The sequence below is a fragment of the Ammospiza nelsoni genome, chromosome 3, assembly GCF_027579445.1.
Source record: "Ammospiza nelsoni isolate bAmmNel1 chromosome 3, bAmmNel1.pri, whole genome shotgun sequence".
In the NCBI taxonomy this organism is placed as follows: Eukaryota; Metazoa; Chordata; class Aves; order Passeriformes; family Passerellidae; genus Ammospiza; species Ammospiza nelsoni.
In genome coordinates, this window is record NC_080635.1 from 50,654,378 (window position 1) to 50,676,177 (window position 21,800).

Here is a 21,800-nt window from a genome sequence, read left to right on the forward strand (position 1 = left end):
CCATAATGGGTATGCTGAATTTAGACAGCACTTCTGCAAGTTCCCCTGGTTGCTCAGTATATCTGATACTGCTGAGGATCTCGTAGTACTGTTGTTTTAAAGCTGATTTAAGGTCCTAAATAAGTTTGATTTGATACTGGGATTTCTCTAAGATACATGGTATCACAAGTCAATGCACTATGAAATATTCCTGAATACCTCAACCAAATTGCTTGATATACATTTTAATTTTCTAACATGGACTGAATGTAATAGGCAGTACATTAAGAAATGGGAGAAGCCCTCTTGCATAGTCCTCATATGTCCTCATAAAGGACTGCAAAGTTATCCCACTTGTCCACATCATCTCAAGTAATGTCACTTCTGGCTGTGTCCTGATTGGTCTGACAGCAGACCTAGAGAGGTTCTGCTGCCAAAGGGTTCTGTTGCTAATTCTCAGTGCCTCTATGTGTTGCCAAATCATAAATCTATCCAGTCTTCTGCTATAGCATCATATAAAGTTGCATCATGAAGTTAACCCATTGAGCATTGAAGTGACTTGATTGTGCTGTCATGCTCTTCCCCTTTTTGACACCAGTTATATATCCTTCAGGTTTGGTGCTAATGTGCTTCATGCAGTACTGAAATGTAGTGCAATTTCATCTCTGACATTTTCCTATGTGGAAATTGTCAGAAAAGGCAGAGAGAGCTACTAGCTCACAAAGCATCATGTCTATAAATGTAGAGCCTGGGGACCTTTTCACAAAATTCCCTCTAGGCATAATTTTTCTGTTCCAAGATTTACTTGTCATTACTAAGGGGAGACAGCATACTCGAAGAGATCAAATAAAGATTTTTAACAGTTTAGTAAAACTGTTGGATTTGGTATGAGTGAACAAACGACAGAGAAGACTAAGTGAAAGTCTTTGGAAAAGGTGTCACAAGCAGAATATTCTGTATAATGGAGGAAAATTGTTGCCGTAAGAATTTGGGAACATCTCTTTTAAAGGCTATATTGTACCTCTACCACATAGGCTCATTTTACTAGATGCACCATAGACTCCACAGGTACATACATGCACACATCCTGTCATATGTGCACATCCATGTACCCCACACACACATGGATGTGAATATATGCACACATACACATACGTTTTAATTTAAGAATAAAAATCCTTGATCAGTGTATAAAAGGTGGAAGAGAAGTAGGGATTCTAGTACATGGACTTAATTATGGATCTTGTTGAATCTACTCAAGGCCTGTGACATTTTAGCCCCATTTGGTGGGGGGTTGCTGAATTTTGTTTCCTAGAACAGCATGGTATGGCAGCCCCTTAAAAACAGATTCATTGCAGTGTTATTTTAATAGCACTTTATGATATTGTTCATTTCTGTTCTTTGGTGTGTCTGTTTGAAGCTCAGAATTACCTGAAAGCATTAGTTTATAGTAGATAACAGATACAGCATAGTGTTGGAGCAATCCTTTACTGTCAGAGTTATGTAAACTTAAAAGTTACTGAAGCTTTATAGTTTAACTAAACAGCTGCAAGTATTAGTTCAGATTATCAAACTACCATGTAAAAAGCAGAGGTTTTATTTATTTCAGGTCATACAGCTAGTTTGGCACATAATCACGACTGGTTATCTAAAAGAAAAAAATAGGTTGAAAACAAAGTTAACAATGCTTAGCTTTGTTAACTTTGCAAATAGTATAATCATGGAATGTAAGCACTGTAGTCAAGCTACTGAGAAGAAACCTAGTTCACAACTTGGTACTGGGAGCTGAGAAAAAGAGGATGAGGATGTTGATTTGAACTTGAGTTTTTACATACCTTGGTATAATGGTTTATAATCCCTGTCCAGTAAATGCTTCATTTAGACAAATGTTTTCTGTACCATTTCCTTACTCTTTGGAAGAGCTCAGAAAAAAATGTAGGCTAATTAAAGAGCAGATTGAACACAAATGAATCATTAAAATGCCAGGAAATACACAAAGTACTGTAATGTTTCCAGAACTACTTTAGGTCTGCATGCATATTCTTAAATGCTATCACTGTCAAAATTAAGTTTGTAAGAACACCAGTGTCATCTTTTACTGGAATCACCATTTTGTATTTTTGGACTCTTCCATATAAAGAAGAAATCTTGGTGCATTAGTCACAGACAGTGCTCACCAAAATCTAAACAGAAGAGCTGATAAATTATAGAGCTTCATTAAGCTGGTATCAGGCCAGAGCTTTGATCATATTCACAGAAGCTTATCCCTAAGGCAGAAAGGCAATTTTTGTTAAAAGTTGTACTTTTTATATTGGACATCATCTCTGCAACACACTGTAAGGTAAACCACTATCTCCAGCTCTCCATCACTATGTCAAGTTTAGTAACTCAGATCACAAATAAATCTTAAAGAATAAGGCTGATCATAAAATAAACTGTGTTTCATTTCATCTAGGTATCCTTACTATCCTTGTATTCTTTTTCTGGTATGTTCGTTCAAGGTGAAAAAAGTGGGTGTTTGCTCATTTGCTCTTTTTTTTCTTATTTTCCTCAAATGGAAAATGTCCTTCTGTACCCAAATTGCTTCATAATGTTGATACTTCACTGGAACTATAATGAAATAATCTCTTTAGAATATTAGTGTGTAAATAGTTAGATGTTCCCAGTTAATGCCTGAAGTAACATCATTGCCCTGATCAGCCTGTATCCAAAAGTAGCTTGACACTAAGCTCTCCTCTGACAGTTTTTCTAGTTTGCAGGAAGAACTTTTACAAGTCAGAGCAGGAATTAGATAACAGGAGCAGGGGGATGAATTGTGTGATACACCTGTAGTAAGCTGGCACTGAGTTCTCTCTTGCCCTTGAAAGGTTCTTGGCTTTATACATCCACATGCTACTGTGACTTGTGTCTGGTGTGGTTGTGTGTGAATGCTAGCATTAGTTGTTGAGTGGGCTTGTATGGAAAGCACCCTCTAAACATCTGCTTCACACCCACCTAAAAATATTATGTATGAAGACATAATGTAGCCTAAGAACATTAGTAAAGCTTTCATGAATATTTATCATAATATTTTTTTCTTACCCAGGAGGATGTAGACTTGATGAGTTGTTCTTTGTGCTTCCATCTGTGCATTTTCATAGAATCATTTCCTGGAGTAGCTTTTGAACCTGTTGAAAACTTAACTAGATTTAACAGGAAACTTGTAGTCTGAATTTACAAAGCTTTAAGTTTTCACAAATTTAATGGAAACTCCTGAGCATGCAAGAGAGGGGAACCCCAAGTACTGCCTTAAGGAAGGTGAGAGACGTAGCATGAATTCACCACAAGTAACCTTCCTACTGATCTGCTAGCTCCTCACCGTGCAGCACCAGGGTGCCACAGCACAGGCATTGTAAAGACACTGGACCTGGAATGATACTCCCTACCTCTTTTTTCCCAGCCAGTAGTGAAGGTGCAGGGACACTTGGTAAGGGTAGGGTGGGGGTGAGGACAAGGTAGAAGAAATGCAGGACAGACTATATTTGGGTTGGCAAAAGTGAATTGGTCAGGGAGCTCGGGTCTTTGTGACACTGCTGTGGGTGGTACAAATTATAAAATCCATAACTTGACAGGCTTTTTCTCTTCTCATAATGTCTTGTTCAGAATAAGCAGTCCACTTATTCTGCACATGCAATATATGTGCAGCCGATGAACTGCATGCCAGGTACATGTAAAACAAAGAAACTGTAGAGAAATGAGGGAGAAGTTATATTTTTAACAATTCCAGCCTTAAAAAGTTTAAGAAGATGCACTCATACAGGTTCTGGGGTTTTGTGATCTGTGCAGATGTGACTGAAGTGGTGGCTTCATACATAACATAGGTAAAAATAACGATTTAAGTGACACACCTGTGATTGTACAGGCTGTACAAACCTGTAAGGGACCCTAAAAGCCTCTGTGGTTGTCTGGCCTGTGTTTTAAGTTAATGCTGCTAACTCTGTAGATACACTTACAACTGAAATTATGCAAGCCCACCTACTGGTGCTGTGAGTGCATCTTCAGTTCTCTGTACAGCCTTCCTGCTGTGGTAAACAGTGTCTTAGAAAAATTGCATTGCCCTCTCAGTCTGCAGAATGTGGTGGAAGTCGACTCTGAGCAAAGCATTGCTGTCACCATGGTGGTTTTGAAAGCTGTGCAATAGACCAGTGTTTCTCACTTTGAAGTGCAAAATTGTTATGAGAAACGTCATTAATTTGTCATCAATGGTTATCAGTCCTGACAATGAACATTTTTTTGAGCTTTCACTAGTAATTATTTATATATTTAAAAATGTATCAAAGCTTTTAGTCAGTCTGTTGAACTTGAACTAAGTTGCAGTATTCTTAATCTCTAAACTGCTTCTTTACAACATGACTCCATATAACAAGCACTATATTGTCCTGCTATTTTTTAAATTGATCAAAAGGTCTTTTTAGGTTCTTTATTCATGTAGATCCGAAGTTATCTCCTTTAATCGTTTTCAGTTTTGAGCATTTATCTTTCAAGAATTTAATATTCGAGAGCTCACGTGGAGGCTAACACTATTACTAAGAACTAACACTATTACTTAGTAACAAAAATATTTGTTTCCTTGCCTTCTTTTGAACAAATGTGGGAGGATGAAAATGCTGAAATGGTCTTTTGCTCCTCTCTCCTGCAAAATAAGTTGTTTATTTTAGATCTCAGGTACTAGGAAAAAATTAAGAGGGTTGTTGCTATGGCATAGCCATTGTGCTGATACCACTCTCCTTGTTTATGAAGGAGATAACATCTACATATTAAACAAACTGACCCTGCTGGCTCCAGTGTTTGCTATTTTCCCTGAATTGGTTTGAACTTACAGTACTTCCACTGCAGTTGGTCTGATAATGAGCTGTTCTTGTCTGTTCTTGTTAAGTATTGTCACTTTTCCCAATAAAGACAAGGCAAAGAGACCTTTATGATTGTTACAGAAGTAGTAAAGCATATAATTGACCCCTGTGTGAAAATGTGGGCTGTAAAAAATTTGATTACAGCTGACAGCCCACAAAATGTGCCGTGCTGTGCAGTCTGTGGACTTTTCTCAGTGGTATATACAACACAAGAAAGAGAATAAATCTTTGTTCTGTGCTGGCATACAGGTTTTTGTCAGTGTGTTATGATCTGAAAGTTCTGTGTCTGAATCCTTTTTTTCATGGCTGAGGTGCCTTTTACCTCTGTTTTAATCCCATCTACTCTTACATCTCTCATACTTCCTGTTAGTTGCATTGATAGACACTGCATCTCTTGGGACAGTAGCTGGGAGAAGTAGAAGACCTCAGAATTATTTTCTAGGTATTTTTTAAATAACCAAGACTCGAAAGAAAAACTCACTTTAAAAGTATGAACTAGTGGAATTAACTGTGTAAGGCAGCATAGTACAAATTTGTTACTAAATTATAAAACTAAATTCTGTTTTGCAGGAACACAGTCTCAAATTTGACAATGTGCATGACTGAGATCTCTAAATGATTGTGTAATTTTTATATAAATAAAGACCCCATAGTTAATGATGCCAAAAACTGAGAAAAATCACAAATTGTGCTAATATCTTTCAGGGATAAAATTCCCCAGCCATCAAGAAATATAACAAGAATATTCTAGCCTACATTTTTTCTTCTCTTTTAATGATGTCCCAATGACTGCTCCTTGGTGCCAAATTTTGATCTCAGTTTCTGCAACAGGACACAAAGATGGCTTTGCCCAGTGGGGTTTAATTTATGCAAATCAGCAGATGGCTTTACCAGGAGTATGATTTGTTATGTTTCTTAAGTGGATGAGTTTGCTTTTTTAAATACCCTGACAGCGACAGATTTGTCAATATCTTGCATTATATTTTTGAAATGGCCTTTCAATTACTTTAATTGTGGTTTGTTTGATTTTTTTTCCCTTTCTCTCTCCCTCCTTTATTCTATCTATAGATTCTGGGACTTTTCCAAGCCTAATCCTTTGCTGGAGACAGTTGAGCATCACACTGAATTTACATGTGGTCTCGATTTAAGTCTTCACAACCGTGGTCAGGTAAGAGCTGGGAGGCATTTACTGTTCCCTTGCCTGTTATAGGCACTGTGGTCATGGCTGGGCTGCAGGACTCAGATCCTGAATAAGTCACCAGATTGCAGTAAGCTTCTGGAAGTGAGTCTGGCTGAATGCTTATCAAATAAGCCTCATTTCGGGTCCATTTTTTTTTGTGAAGCAGTTCCTTGCATTGGGTAGGACAGGAGGGCAGAACGGACAAGATTGCAAAATCAGATAGCAGAAAGCCATGGTGAGCTCTGGGAAAATGAAGTATTTTGTTTCAGAAGGAAGAATAGTAGAGAAGAGTCTAGAATGCTGAGCTGAGATACAGAGCTTTCTTCCATCTACTTAAATTGTCAAGTTAAATGTTGGTAGTGTCACACAGGATGCCTAGACCTGGTTTGGCATACTGTCTAGAGGACTAGGAGAGGCTTAATCTTGGCTGAAATTCAAAAACCCTCAGCTATTAAAGTGAAGAAGTAGAACCTATTTTATCAGTAGCCCTTATTTATGTACTGGTTCTGTAAGGATTCCCCTCTCCTTCTGTTGCTACAGTTGTTTCTGTTTTGTAAACAGAGGATTCTTTCTTTGTAGTACGAAATGATTTTTAGACAAGAAACTTTGAAAAACATAACTTAATTTTTTACTTCAAAATGAGAAAGCCTTTAGTTTTCCACACAAAAATTACTGTCAAGATATTAACTGTTCCTAATGCACTATTTAACATGCCAGAGATATAATCTACATCTAGATTATTCTCAAATTCACAGTCAAATGATTTTTTTTTTACCCCAAATAAAAATTGTAACATCTGCATTCACATTCTGTTTGGACAAAGCAAATTAAAACCATTGTCATTAAAACCATTTCTGCTGGTAAAATGACACAGGAGAAAGGTGTAAGTTTGGCCAAATACTTAGCTTACTGCACATGGAGCGATTCTAGTTAAATGATAGCTTGATGGGTTTTCTGTGTGGTTGTTCTTCCTTAAATTCTGTTGCTTCAGTGGGGCTGCAGTTACTGTACACAAGGCTGTGCTGTGAGCATGGGGAAATTTGTAAGGCTCAAAAAAGCTTTCAAGGTTCAGGTTATTTTTCATCAGTGCAAGGCAAGAATACTTAAGGGCCAGTTGCTGGGGATGGAAACTTCATCCCGAGTGACTGCACATATGTGATTGGGCTGCACTGGGTCCAGAGGGGGTAGCAAGCATAGCATAGTGCATTTAGGCTTCACAGTCCCACATGTGCTGAGCCCAGCTCAGTTTTCCATGGAGTTGGTGTGGATTTGCATTTGGTCTGAATGAAGAAAGAAGATTTTTTTCTTTCATTTTGTATTGAGAATGTGATTACTTTGACTACAAGCCCATTGCTTCATGGTAGATAATTAATTGAAAGAAAAGCGCACATGCACTTTTACATTGAAAAAAGGAAAATGTTGGTGTGCATCGCCATCAACACTAGGACATTTGTGCATTCAGGTATCTTCTTTTCCCACACAGAAATTCTGCAAGTCTGATGTTGGACTTAGTGCACAAAATCTATAAATCTGGGGTACATATCCATATTTACTGAGTGCCAATGTGCGTTCCAGACAGAAGTTTGGCATTTGCAGCAGCTTTGATATTCCTCTGTTTTTTTCCATTGAGTTGATTTAATGTATTCAAAGGGTTGGATATCACAGCAATGCAAATTGTGAATGGGTTTTTTTAAAAGAAGTTTAAAAATCTGTGATAAAATTAAACTCTCACTAAGTTTAGGAGTGAACACAAGGGAAACATAGCCCCATTTTTATAGGAAGACCCATGGGATATCACCTTGAGTATACTTTGTTCAGCTCTGAGAAGGACATGGACCTGTTGGAATGAGTCCAGAGAAAGGCCATGAAGATGATCAGAGGGCTGAAACATCTCTCATACAAAGACAGGCTGAGAGAATTGGGGTTGTTCAGCCTGGAAAAGACAAGGCTCCAGGAAGACCTTGTAGAAGCCTTCCAGTACCTAAAGGGATCCTCGGAGAGAGCTGGAAAGGAACTTTTTAGAAGGATATGTAGTGATAGGGCAAGGGGTAATGGCTTCAAACTGAGAGATCATTGGTAGGTATAAGGAAGAAATTCTTTACTGTGAGTTTGATGAGACACTGGAACAGGTTGTGGATGGAAGTGTTCAAGGCCAGGCTGAGAGGGACTTGGAATAACCTGGTCTAGTGAAAGGTATCCTTGTGCATGTTGGGGGGAGGTTTGAACTAGATGATCTTTAAGGTCCCTTCCAGCCCAAACCATTCTATGATTCTATGAGCACCTGCTGAATAGTTGCTTTCAGTATGAGCCCTTGGAGTCATTCCCTGGCTTCTGCATCCATCCAACAAAGATTATTTGCTTAAAGTTTATGCTGCTGTTCCCAATAAGTAGGTTGTCTTTATGTCTGTTCTTTATAAATCTGATGATGACCTCCTTTATTTGTTTTCTTCATTTATTTGCATGATTTGTGATTTTCACTGTTTGCTTTATAAGGAGTTATGACTTCAGATTTGAACTGCTTCTCTCCTCCAGGGAAAAAGAGAAGGATCCAGGGAGAATGCAGGGTATTTTGTTTATAATGGAGAAGCTATTCATTTATGCTCAAATTAAGTACCATTCTGGTCATTAACCTTTGCTTTCATTCTTAATGATATCTTTTGTTGTCTAGACAGATTGTTTTCTTTGGCTTTGCACAATGAACTTCAGCATTTTTGAAGCATTTTTTTACGCATCAAGGAAAAAAATTATATGCATTATTGAAAGTGTTCAGAATAGATATTGGGATTAAGTAGCTAGTAATCTAGGAGTTACAAGACATTCCTGTGGAGCTGATTGAGCTTTGAACAGAACCCTCAGGCAGAGAGGTTCAAGCTGGTTCTTGTGCTCAGGGAGGCAACGTGGAAAAGAATCTGGTCATAAAGAATGTGAAGAGACCCACTAGTATTAGCTATCTGAAACAGTAAACTCCTTTGTGCTTGATTAAATATTCTAGTATCTGTTTTGGATTATCTGCCTCTATGTAAAGTAGGTGTTTTTTGAAAGCTTTGAATTTTAAAAATCAGATATTGTTTGGTTTGGGGTTTTTTCCCCCCACCATAATGTTAGTATCAGATTCATAGAAATTTGAGACAACAAACAAACTTTCAGGTGCATAGAAAAATGTGCATTTTGCAGTGCAAAGCATTAACAGAAATGATCCTTATGATATTCAGTGTATTCCTCTGTTAAACTGCAAGTCCTGATGTGAGAGTTTGCCAGGCATGTTTTCCAGGAGAACTCCAGCTTTCAACCTCGGCACACATGAGAACAGTGACAAGACCCTAAGCACCAAAAATCTGTTAAATTTGTGATGTTGTATAGTATTAAGAACTGACAAAGTCTTTTTACCCTGTCAGCAACATTAAGAGTATGCAGTTTTTAAAACCAGATAGTTCTTTCCAAAGTTTAAGGATAAGAAAAACAACTGAAGCTTGCTTCCCTCTATATGCACTAGATAGACATAGGATGTATGTAAGGACTAAAAAATGGTTATCAGCCATAAACTACTCATTGTTTTGGGCTGGTAATGCTAGACCATGTAGTGGAGTTGTGCTCTGTATAATAAAAATATCATATTCCTTTAAGCCATCTCTTCCTGGGATTTTGCTGTGTTACATTCATGTTTACATGCTGTAGGTTACTTCCTTTGGTGTTACTTGTGCAGCTTTATTTAAAAGCAGCCTTTTTCTTCTGCTGTAGGTTAAATGCCATATGGAAGTAATGAATGCTTTTTAAATATCTTCAGGCAATCCATTAATGACACAGATAAAAGTACAGATCCTTTAAACATTCCTTTCTTGACTCGATTCTGAAATTATTTCCATAAGTATGTAAAGAATGGAAAATACACATGTATAATGAATTTCTTTAAATAATGGACAAAAGATACCCAGCCCTTTCTGTTGCAGTTCTAAAACAATTTTGCGTAACACAAATGTAAAAAAACCTGACACTAATTTTGTCTGAAAATCTTCTTTAGCTACACCTCACATCTGTTCTGAACTCTGTAACGCAGGCAGTAGAAAGTATAAATTAATGATTTCCATTGAGTCAGGGTTTCTGTTGTGCTGCTGAGAACAGATTAAGTATCTGATGGGAACAGGAGAGGAATCTTTAAATTTCTCTATTCTTCTGTGCTATGAACAATGCCATTCCTAAACTGCAAGGATACGTAATTTTCAGTGGGAGTGATGGAAAGTGGTGGAGGGAGCACTTGGTATGTGAGAAGCACATTAGACTTCTGAGACATGCCAGATCAGAACAGGACTCCACAGTGTACTGTGCTGAGGTGCTCCTTTTGGAAATTCAAAATTTTCAGCTCCAAATGAGAATGAACCAGGTGTCCATTCTCTAGTTCAAAATCATCTGTTACCTGAATGCTTGCTGAAGTCTAGGTTTTAGAATGACATGTGTACAACACCAATAGTGATCACTTAGGATTTGCTTCTCCTGTGGTTCTACTGTGTGTTTTGATCATAATTGCACTACAAAAGGGCAGCTGTCTGTGTAAATAGCTATTTCTGTCAACAAGTTTGGGAGAAAACTTGGTTTCTCTAACCTTCTGGCTACAATTCTCCTCCCCATCCAACCTGGTGGGGTCAGGGTGAGTGAGCAGCAGTGTGGTACTCTGTTGCTGGTGGGGATTGAACCATGACACACACACAGCACCCCAGTGGTGCTGTGTGTGTGTCATGGAGACAGTGGTGGTACCAGTGTGGTGCCCATGGCTCTTGTGCTTTGTGTTACACTGGCTTCGTGATTTGGCCCTCCTGAACTTCCACTCTCTTCTTCCTAAAGCTGTGGGGTGTCACCAGCATGTTCTGCACAACCACTGTCTGCTCCTTCCCTGCACCTGGCCAGTGGTACTTAGAGCTGAGAAGAGGTGCCTGCATTGGTGTGCTGATCCAGTGAAACTGATGGTATCCTGAGTCACTAAAATTTTAAAGCTGTAATTCCTTACTAGCTGGAGGGAGGTCATGGCCAAACTGTATACACTTGACCTGCATGCCCTGAAGGTAGCTTGAAATCTAGTTCTAAATTCATCCAGCTTTATGGGGGAATTTTTGATCATTGTCAAGTTTTGGTGTGCAGGTTTGTTGACTCATTTTCTTTGTGCAGCTTTTGCAGTGTGCTGCATTTGCTGTGCCAACACAGGAAACAGAAGGGACAGGAGAGGCTGCAGAAGCTGGCTTAACCAGTATAGCCAAATACAAATGCAGATGATGTCTTTAGTAAGGCTGTTTGGCTATGTGTTTTGCTGTTCATTTAAAGTAATTGTGGATGCTCAAGAGGCCCAGAAATGTTGATTGTTCCATGTAAAAGTGGAGTTACATCTTGTGGAAATGTACAGAAGAACAGATACTCTCTGCTTTTTTTCTTTTGATCACTTGCTCTTATCTTTTACACTTAATTACTAAGGACCTGATAGCTTCCACCCAGCTGTTGTGGCTAAGCCACTGCTATAATTATAACATTATCTGTACTTCATTTTAGTCTCTCCTTATGGTCCTTCTCTAGGATCCTACTGAAGTTATGCAGTTTCTTTGATTCTTTGAGATAAAAAGAACCTACTTACCAAATTTCAGAGTGGATTTTTCCATAAAATATGAGATTTCACTCAGATTTCACAGCTGCAAGTGTTAAACCAATCTGAACACCTTACTGAGTTGGAGGGGCTAAAAGAAGGAGATATTTCTTAGTGGTGCTTACTGTATGTCTTTCCCAAACTGTGAAAATTAAACTTTCGCTGTGTAAGTCAAAGCCAGGCACTCATGAGTAATGGTCACTATTTGCCATTATCAGCAAGAGTTTCTTGGTGTTTGGAAAGGTTTCTGTCAGGCATCACAATTTTGTAAATGCTGCAAGTGTTTGGAGAGGAAAATAAATTTTGATACTGAAGTACTGGGGAGGATGGGAGACGGTGCTTTCTTACTCAGTAAATGTATTGCTTGTGCATTTTATTTGGTGCAATGGCTTACAAATACTTGCTACTTCTTTGAGCCCCATCTTTTACTCAGTGTAGTGGATTCTGTTACTCTCCTCATGACCAGTAAACATTTGAGAAGTCCCAGGGAATTGCACAAGTGAAACTCAGGAGAAGACAGCAGAATGATGCAGCTGTTACTGAAAATACTGTTTGGCTTATGATTACTTGTAATTATATCCCAAAAGGAAGGAACTGAACTTTGAGCTGTAGGATGAATTTGAAGGTCAAATAGGGTCATTAGAAAACAGTTTCACTAGTAGAAATTGACTGCATTTGGGGTAACCAAGGTCAGTATCAGCACAGAAAGGCATTTTGCAGTTCCAGTGTACCTTTTACAGAACTTAAAATTGACTAATCAATTAAACCAGTTCTTGGAAGTCTGAGTCTTCCTCCTAATTTTTAGAGTACAGAGGAATTGCTACCAAATCTGGAGATTTCAAGGATTATTTTCTAACCTGCAACTCGCATCTCCATTTCCTTTACAACTTACTGATGAAAGCCTACTTGGAAGACTTGGATTCAGGAGTGTGTGGCTTAACTTCCAAGTCATCTTCCCATTACCCATGTCAGAACGACAGAACAAATGATGAAACAGCTCTTGGCTTCTTAGATCAGTTCTTTATGATGTATCTCTGCAATGTGAAAAATAATGCCCCTCAAGTTTCTTATCTCTTTTTTTCCTTAAGAAATAAATGGATTTTTTAAGCAGCATTTGGGGCATCTGCTTCTGATAACTCTAATTTTAACCTAGACCTTTGTAAGAAGTTCTGTTCTGGGTTTGTTTCATTTTGTCTTTACTGGAAAGAATAATTAAATCAAGGTGTATTTTCTGAAAAGTAAATTAAAAAATATTGGTGTTACTGAACATTGAAAATAAGAAGTTTTATTTGCAAACTCCCATCACTTTCAGTCTCATGTGAAGGTTGGCATCATGCAGTTCACTCGGGAAACTGCTAACCAAACAGGCCACAGTAGTGGTCCAGATTTTCTAGAAGAAAATAGGTATTGAATGAGTTTAAACTCATGCATGATCCATTATGGACTTGACCAATTAGTTTTAATGTTCACCTGTGAAAATCATTTGAGTAGCAAACCTAATAGCTTGCTTTATCTTCAATCAATCTCCGTCCCACAAGCTTAGAGGATGTTCAGGATCCCTCAAAAACATGTAATAATGATTTAAATAGACCATTAAGTTATGTTTGAGAAGACACAGAAGATAAGAAACTAAAAGAGGAAAGGAAACACAACTAATGAGTGTCAAGAACTGAATTTTTTTTTCTGCTGGCTCCGGTACAGAAAAAAGAAAAGACAGATCTTATTTGAAAATGGGATGGGGAGAAGCTGAGAAATGGGTCTCTCTCAGGCACATTTACATATTATCACATGATTCATTATGAGTGCTCTGGAAACTTAGTGGCACCAAGATAGTTCTGGAGATACTAATCTAGAGAGGTCTGTGCTTTGTTCTGATTAAACCCTTTCATAAAGGGTAATTGAACTCTTTAGTTTTTAGCTGTTCTTCTGAATATTTTTAATTTTGATTATGCTAGCAGATTTATTGTGTCTTCAAGTAGTGAATAAAAAAGTTGGTGGCAAACTTGGGAGTTTTCTCTTGTTCTCTTGCTTCTTCTGAAGAGTAAAGAGGCCGAATGTCATGCAGGTAATTGCACTAGACTGAGTGGATTGCCCTGGGGTGCTGGCAAAGGTCTAAGTCTATTGCAAGGCAAGATGATTGTGATGAATAGGAAACAGAGGGCCTGTCAAGGGAGTAAATCAGTTAGTGAGTCAATGGAAATGGCTCTGATAAATGAATGGATGTCAGTATTAAATCCGTTGGTGGAAAACATTGTTAAACTCTGGGACAAGGATAAACATTTCAATAAAATACGGGATAGCTGTTTTAGCGGAGTTGAACTATGATTTTATAGTCAAGCAATTAGCTTTCTGGGATGACTGCAGGTTTTTTGTTTCTTTGCTTGCTTTTCTGGCTTTACTTGAAAAAAATTCAGTGATCCCCATTTTTTGTACTTGTTTTTGTATTTTTGCTGGCAGATAAATTGGCAAGATATTTATTCTGCAGTAACAACAGTATAATACCTTTAGTGTATATGCTGGTGCCATAACTTTGCTACTGAAATAAAAGCAATAAAGACAATTAATAAATGTAATTTTGTTAGACTGCCTTTGTTCCATGTAGCTTTAGTTACAATGAAAATTACCAGGCTTAGAATGCTTCTTCTATTTGTGCTATTCTCTTGATATAGTTTACCAGTCAGTGAAACAAAGAATATTCTTGTTTTACAGTTAAGCTCTAATTATTCTGCTTTTCCCTGCTCTTCAATAGTTAAAAGTTTCCATGGTAAAACTGCATTCTATAGTTACAAGGCTATTCATAAATGATAATGGAACTTGCATGATATACAAAATTTGCCGTGCAAAATAGTCAATATTATAAGGATATTGCAATTTATACAGTTCAACGACCCAAAAATACCGTGAGATTTGTTTGAATATCAGAGTAAAATTTGTCCACAAAACAGCAGACATTTTTACAGGATGACAAACTTCCATCCCTTCATGCTCCTAATGGAGGGATTTTTATCAGGTTCGCAAATCAAGTGTGAGTCCATTTTCAGTTTTCCTTTGTCTTCATCCCACCACAGAAGAACTTTCTTCACCTGTCAGTAACATCATCTCATTGATCAAAATATAAACTCCAGGAACTTGCCCATTTTGTATGCTATATTTATTGACCATGGTATGCTGGATGAGCCTTCATCCCAATGAAATTTCTACCTCTATTTTAATATTTAAATGAAGTACCATTTAGTTTATTTTTAAAAAAAGACTAAATTGCTTTGAAGTATATATTACAAATGGTCGTATGTCACAGGAGAACTGACGTTTCTACATACTTTTAAAGCACTTACATTCAATATCCCACATTCTCCTCTTCTGGGGAAAGGCACACAACTGTTGTACAAGTGTTCTAAGACCACTGTATAAGACAGGTCACAAGATAAAAGGCAAAATGCAGGGAGAAGACATTTTCTAAACGAATGCAGTTGCTGTATGAACAAGTCCTTCTCTTCGTCTTAGGATTCATCTTAGTCATTTGTATTGGAGGCAGTGACAATCTCTGAGCTACAGCAAAAGGGCACGTGGCACTCTCCATCAAAAAATACTGGCTGCAGCACTCCTAGCCTACAGTTGCCCCTTTCTCTGACAGTCTTGCCTGTATTTTGGAGAAAGTAAGGAGAAATGGCAATGTCATTCCTTTTTTGATGTTCTGCCATGCTGCAGTGTCCCAGTTTCCCATAGATACCTGTGTTCTGTACTTCACATGTGTATTTTCATCAAGGTTTCTGGTATCAGCATTTCATTATACACTTCCTGCTGCACAGGAGAACTTGATTCACTGTTACTTACTGTAGCTTTTGTTTTCCTCTTGCTGGCTGGCTGTGTTTTCTCCTTTCACGTGGTATCATTAAGTCAATGAGTTGGGCAACTTATCGCATGTGATCCTTTTCAAACTCTTTTAATATCCGCTGTTTATTTTTAATGTTGCTAGATTAAATGGTTTTATAACTATATTTGTTCAGAGGCAATTTCAGGGATGCTAATTACATTGATAACAGGTGGGAATTCCCATGGGATTTTTTCCAAATGTTATTTTTGTTTCTTGTTTCTTTACAAAAATAGAAAATATTGCCTATAGAGCATTGATCTGTAGCTGTGGAGAATAGTAAAAAACCTGCAGTTTATGTGATTGCCAGCTTCTACACAGTATTTAGTGGAAAACTCAAATTTTCTTTTTGGTATGATTTGAGAGACTGCAATGCAGCAGAAAGAACATTTGCTACAGAAAGCTCTATTATGTTGTATGAATAGACAGACATATTGTCAAGAGTTTTTTTGACCCATTTAGATGTATATGGAAAGCACTTCAAATAACTAAGTAGAACCAGCTAAGGAAGCAATGAAAATGAATAATAGTGCAGTATAGTAAACACAAAATGGGCTAATTATAGTCTGAAATCAAATACTGTAGTTGGATTTCCAAATTTTTAGTGTGCAGCTGTTCATTCTGGCTCTAGGAGAGAACAGGAATTGCAGGCTGCAGCAGAAGGAAGCTTGTTGTGCAGAGGATCCAATACTGTATCTTTTGTAATCCCAACTGGAAATGACATTGTAAAGATAATGCAATATGGTTTCAGCCAGATTTGCTGGCATTTATTTGTGGACCTCCTGAGGTTTTTCTCTTTAGCTCTCCTCTTTGTTCTATTTGCCTTAATTCTTGTCTCCTACAATATTTTGTGAATATATATCATACCTAGGTCATCTTCTTGAGTCATTGTCAATGCGGTTAACCCTTTCACTTTGTTACAGACTCTAAAGTGCATTTTCAGTTAATTTTCAAACCTAAAGCATTCTGTAGTCTTTTTCCTTGGAGTCTTGTTATTTATTAAGATCTTTAAGCACTACAGACTCAGGTTAACCTTCTGGGTTTCTGGTTTTAAGTTCAAGCCTTCATCTAGGATAGAGCCTGGGATGATGAATTCAGAGAAGTTGTGGTTATACTCAAATCAGTCACTGTGTTTATAAGATGCCTTTGTCACAAGTGGCACCACTTCTTACTAGACTAGTGGGGGTCTAGGTAGTGCTTGAAGCAACACTGTGGCCCCCAAATCCCAATGATCAGCAAGTACACATCTCTCTTCTCAACAATTGACAGTGACCTCATGGCTTATCAAGCGTGAGACTGAAATTCTGGGTTAATTCTTCAGGAAACTTCCTGTATAATTTCATTGAACTCTTTTGGTTTTCCATTCCTCAGCACTAGACATTAGGAAAATGTCTATAAGAAATTTCTGTATCTGCAAGTATAAGAAGGTTTTTCAGATTTGGTCATGAAATATTTAGATATTATGGTGAAAGGATCCTATGACTCTGCAAAGAGAAGAAACATGGCAGGGTCGGGACATTTGTGTGTCCTTCCTTAATTTAATTTTCAGTTACATTTTTTTGCCTATTTGGAACAATCAATTGAAACCTAAACGTTTCCCTGCTTTCCTCATGAGGAGCATGAAAAATAGGAGTTTGTTAATTTTCATGTTTTTCAGTAAAGTTAAAGTTTAAAAAAAAGACCCAAACCAAAACCATTTTAGTTATTTTATAATTTTTAAGCATGCTAAGTCAGAGTACCAACTGATACTAAATCTACAATATGCATTAAGTTCCCTGTGTTTTTTGTAAAAATGACAATTGTGAAGGACCTAAATAGATTTTGTTTGCTTTGTAGGTGGTGGACTGTGCTTGGGATGAACTAGTCAAGATCTATACTCCATCGTGTCTGGCAGTTCCTGTTTAGAAGAGATGATATGACACGCCAGGAACCTTTCTCTCTCCCCCCACAACCAGACTTGTGCTAAAGTGTCACAGTGTCACTAATCTCAGTGTCTCTTTACAAGTAGAACTTCTTGAATGGAGTGTTGTGCCCTTGAACATGTGGAGACTTCAGGGCTTGGTCGGCTGTGCAGGTAGTACTTGAGTAGCAAAATGTTCCACAGCTCCTCAGAGGCTGAAGAGTGGCCATAGCAGATATCAGTGGTGTCTTCAGAACAGAATAACCAGCATGAATTTGTGATCTGTCTGGCTAATGATGAGAGCAGAGGCCTGAATCTTCTTGTTCCTTATAAAGATAAAAAAAAAACTGGCAGTGTGTTTTGAGATGTCACTGTAGAAAAGAAAAGAAAGGAAAAGAAAATAAAGACTTTTTACTGTAAAGTACTGTAATGTCAACTGAAGTTTGTATCACCCAGATGCATTTATGTTTTGCTGTGAGTCATGTTGCATTATTTTTTTTTTGCAATATGATGCATTTACTCTTGATCGACAGTAAATGTCATAGTTTGTAGCCAGCTGATTTGTTTGACCTTTTTGATTGCTGCTTCACAAAGATGGTAAAGATTATTTTCATATATTTTTCCTTTATATCTCTTTGAGTAAAACAGTTGATGAAGTTATGTAGAAAGATGCTCTGATAATAGAGAAAATGGTTATGAAAAAATGAAATATATACAAAACTAATTGGATCACAATCCTCAAGATTTAGAGATAGGGCAACCATCTCTTCTATTAGACTTGTCTTCTATTTTCACTTAGAAAGTTCTTCCAAGAAATAGAAGTGGAAAGTGGCCATAAATCCAGTGTTTCAGGACCTGTGATAGCCTGGCCAAAGTGAGAAGTGATGTCCAGACCAGTTGACCTATATACATGCAGATTAGTTGCATGATATAAGCATAACAGATCCAGCATGGCCAAACTATTGCAGTCACTACAATATGCACAACATGTTCCAGGGATGTTGAATACTTTGCCTTCCCAGTTTGTCCCCTCAGCCCACATGCTGGTACTTCCATCTAAGTTTTCTGGGGCAAGTAGAGATGTTCAGATGTTTTGTTTATGCAAACATCTCTGAATAGTGTTTTAGTATTGCAGCACTCATTGGTATGTGTTAGCCTTTCCTCATTTCCTGCTAGCCATTTTTTTTACCTTTTTTAAACTGTCTCCTTTCTGCTGTTAGTCCATCTCAACTACACTACCATCAAAAGGCTCTTTGCAGGTTGGGTCTTTGCAGATCTCTGTTCAGGTTTTCATAGTGGTGTTAATAAATGCTGTACCCTTCTGGGTTGCAGCACTCATAGATCAGCCAATAGCAGACACTGACAGATCTGCTGGGTGCTTTGAAGCCATGAAGGAAAGAATTCAGCTGAGCTAAGACCCGCAAATTGCAAGGAAAGAATCGTTATTCTATCTTGGAGAAAGAGCCAGGAAACTTACAGGTAGCCACAGGGAGACATGTGATATATATTGATGGGGTATATAGGGCTGGACAGGAAGAAACTTTCTTCTACAACATGACAATTTGGATCCCATTTGGATCCTGTATTTTTCTTGGTCAAATGCAAACTGCCCCCAGACTTACATCTTTTTGAGTTGAATTATTAACAAAAATAGATTTTATCTTTTTTTTTTATGACAGTGTGCTGTACCAAATCTGAACCTTTTACTGCACTTTAATTCTGTGTGCTGAGGAATAATGCAAAATAAAGCTGTGCTGCATGCAGCTTTCAGCAGTACCATGGGCCATAAAATCTAATTTTAGGCATTAAAATTGATTATTTCAACTTCAATAGTTCCTCCACTCTTCTGTTTTATCTCCCTTTTCTGCTTTGATTACTAGTTGCTTGTCTGAGTGGAACATTTTGGTGGCAGGTGTGTATTTTATATGCATGTTCTGGGGGGACAGAGAGAGTGGGTTATCCTAGAATGCTGCCATAGCCTATCACTTGGAAGGGAAAATGTAGAAAACCTAGTGCAGGGGGAAAAATTAGGAATTCTGAACATGCACACTCAGCACATGGATTAAATCTTTCCTCAACTGCTTTCTCTCCCTTCATGTCTTGGTTAACTTCAATGCTGAGGGTTGCTGTATCCAGATTTATTTCTCTTGAAAGCTGAGCGCATCCAGAAGATGCACATAGTAAATAAAAACTGTGGCCTTTATTCTTGCTCTGTGATCTTTGAATGGTGAGAATGTGCTGTAACATTTCTGCACTGTAACAGAAAAAACAATTTGGCAATAGTTGTTGCTGGTTCTTAATTCTCAGGGAATATTGCTATAGTTGTTTTGAAAAAATACTTATTTTATGACCAAAATACTAGCTTCCAATTTTTTTTTCATTTACTGAAACAGTTAACAACAACAATCTAAAACCTGTAATGTGTTCTGCTTTCAAACTTGCTCCTGTGAAAGATTTTGTTTTATTTAAGTCTGGGTTTCTCTTTGGTTTAAGAAATGTTTTGATTAATCAAGTTCTAAAGGCATGGATTTGTTGTTCTATAATGCTATTAAATTAATTGCACACAATATCTTTGGCTATACTCTTGTGTTCACTTCCCCAATTAAGAAATGTTGTTCAAAAAGTAAGTGCTGTGAAAGATACTGAGAGTATCTTCTAAGAAGAATATCGTAACCATGGTTTATTTAATGTATGAATACTGGGTGATGGTCACATTTTTCCCCTGTACTGGTAGGGACCATACTTTATGCAACTTTTCCTAGCTGTGTGCCCCATCTTTATTTTCATAAAGGAAAGCTATTTTAAATCATTCTTTGTGTCTGCTTGTGCAGAGTATGTGTCAGTGATGAACTGATCTCTTTCTTCTGGCTAAGTATAGTGCTGGCCTCAAATTTTGCTGCATAAGCAGGCTGTTCTGTGCCTTTCAGTAGTACTGCTCAGCTGTGCTCAGGGTCATGGAATGGGGAATGGATACAACTCTACACAGTTCTTCCCTGATGGACCTGATGGTTGCATTAGACTCTAATTAAGGCAAATTTCCCATAAAACATTTTATAGAGGTCTTGAACATTTTCATCCAAGAAGCCATTATAAAAAATCTATGCCCTTAGGAAGACACCAATTTGCTGCATTTTTTGTTTTCCTCTCACCTGTGTAATTGCAGCTAGGTGAAATGCAAATCTGAGCATAATTTCCTTTAAACAATGAGAGTTAAGGTATCATAATCATCTCATTAGGGTAAGGAACCACAGAGCCATTCATTGCTATGAACTGCCCCACTGCCAGGCCAAAATTTAACAGAGTTGATGTATGAACTGAGCAGCCACTGTTCCCTCTGGACACATGAACAGCCAGTGTGGGGAAAGTTCCTTCACTGCAGTGTCACCTCTGATGCCACCTCCCTGTTGCTTTATTCAGTTCCTCCCCAGTAAAGAGCAGGAGAACGCTTTGTGTGACTGTGGAGTGGTGGAGAGGCAGTGGAAGACTAGTAATGAACCTGGCCTCCATCCATGTTGAGAAAAGGGTGGTTTGGCAAGGGACAACAGCTTCCTCTCCACCTCCCTTTCCTGTCTATAGACAAAATTAGGAGTACCATGAGAGATATTGCAAGAGAAGCTGCCCTTATAGCACAAGTGAGATCCAAAAGATAGGATTTGGCACTTTGAACAATTGACTTTCCAAAATGAGCATTGGTGCAGCTGCTCTTTGAGTTCTCCATTTAGTTCTGGGCCCCACAATAAGGAGGATTTGAAGGTCCTTGAATGCATCCAGAAGTGTACCTCAAAGCTGATGAAAAGCTGGAAGGCATGTCCTGTGAGGAGAAGCTGAGGGCTTTGGGCTTGTCTAGTTTGGAGCAAAGGAGACTGAGAGGAAACATCATCACTTTCTGATGCTTCCCAAGGAGGGCAAGAGGATAGGGAACTGCTGATCTCTTCCCCTTGGGACTCAAAATGTGTGGGAATGGTTCAAAGATGCACCAGAGGAGGTTTGGACTGGACATTCAGAAGCATTTCTTTACTAAGCAGGCATTCAAACACAAACAGGCTTCCTAGAGAGGTGGTCGATGTCCCAAGCTTGTTTAAGTGTTTAAGTGGCATTTGTAGAATGCCCTTAACAACATGATTTAATTTCTGTTCAGCCCTGAATTGGTCAGGCAGTTGGACTAGGATGATCATTCTACAGTCCATACAAATGAAATAGTCTATTAAAATTTTTGTTTCTGATACATTTGTTTTTTGTGTTTCAGTCAAGGAAATATTTAGCCCCCAAAGCAGTTTTTCAGCCTGATGCTCTGCAATGTCAGACGTTCACTTCTCGTGACAATTTCACCAGTGAGGTGACTAAATGGTTTCTGCCAG

At 38.0% G+C, this 21,800-nt stretch overlaps 1 protein-coding gene across 1 annotated transcript in view; it reads left to right on the forward strand.

Annotated features, from left to right (window-relative positions):
* Positions 1-20,011, forward strand: part of PEX7 (peroxisomal biogenesis factor 7) — a 42,489-nt gene extending 22,478 nt beyond the window's left edge. Inside the window, exons 9-10 of the mRNA XM_059468599.1 lie at positions 5,937-6,036; positions 17,379-20,011. Of these exons, the coding sequence (XP_059324582.1) occupies positions 5,937-6,036; positions 17,379-17,447 (169 nt within the window). The 3' untranslated portion in view covers positions 17,448-20,011. The remainder of the gene's footprint in view (positions 1-5,936; positions 6,037-17,378) is intronic.
* Positions 20,012-21,800: the final 1,789 nt, after the last annotated feature.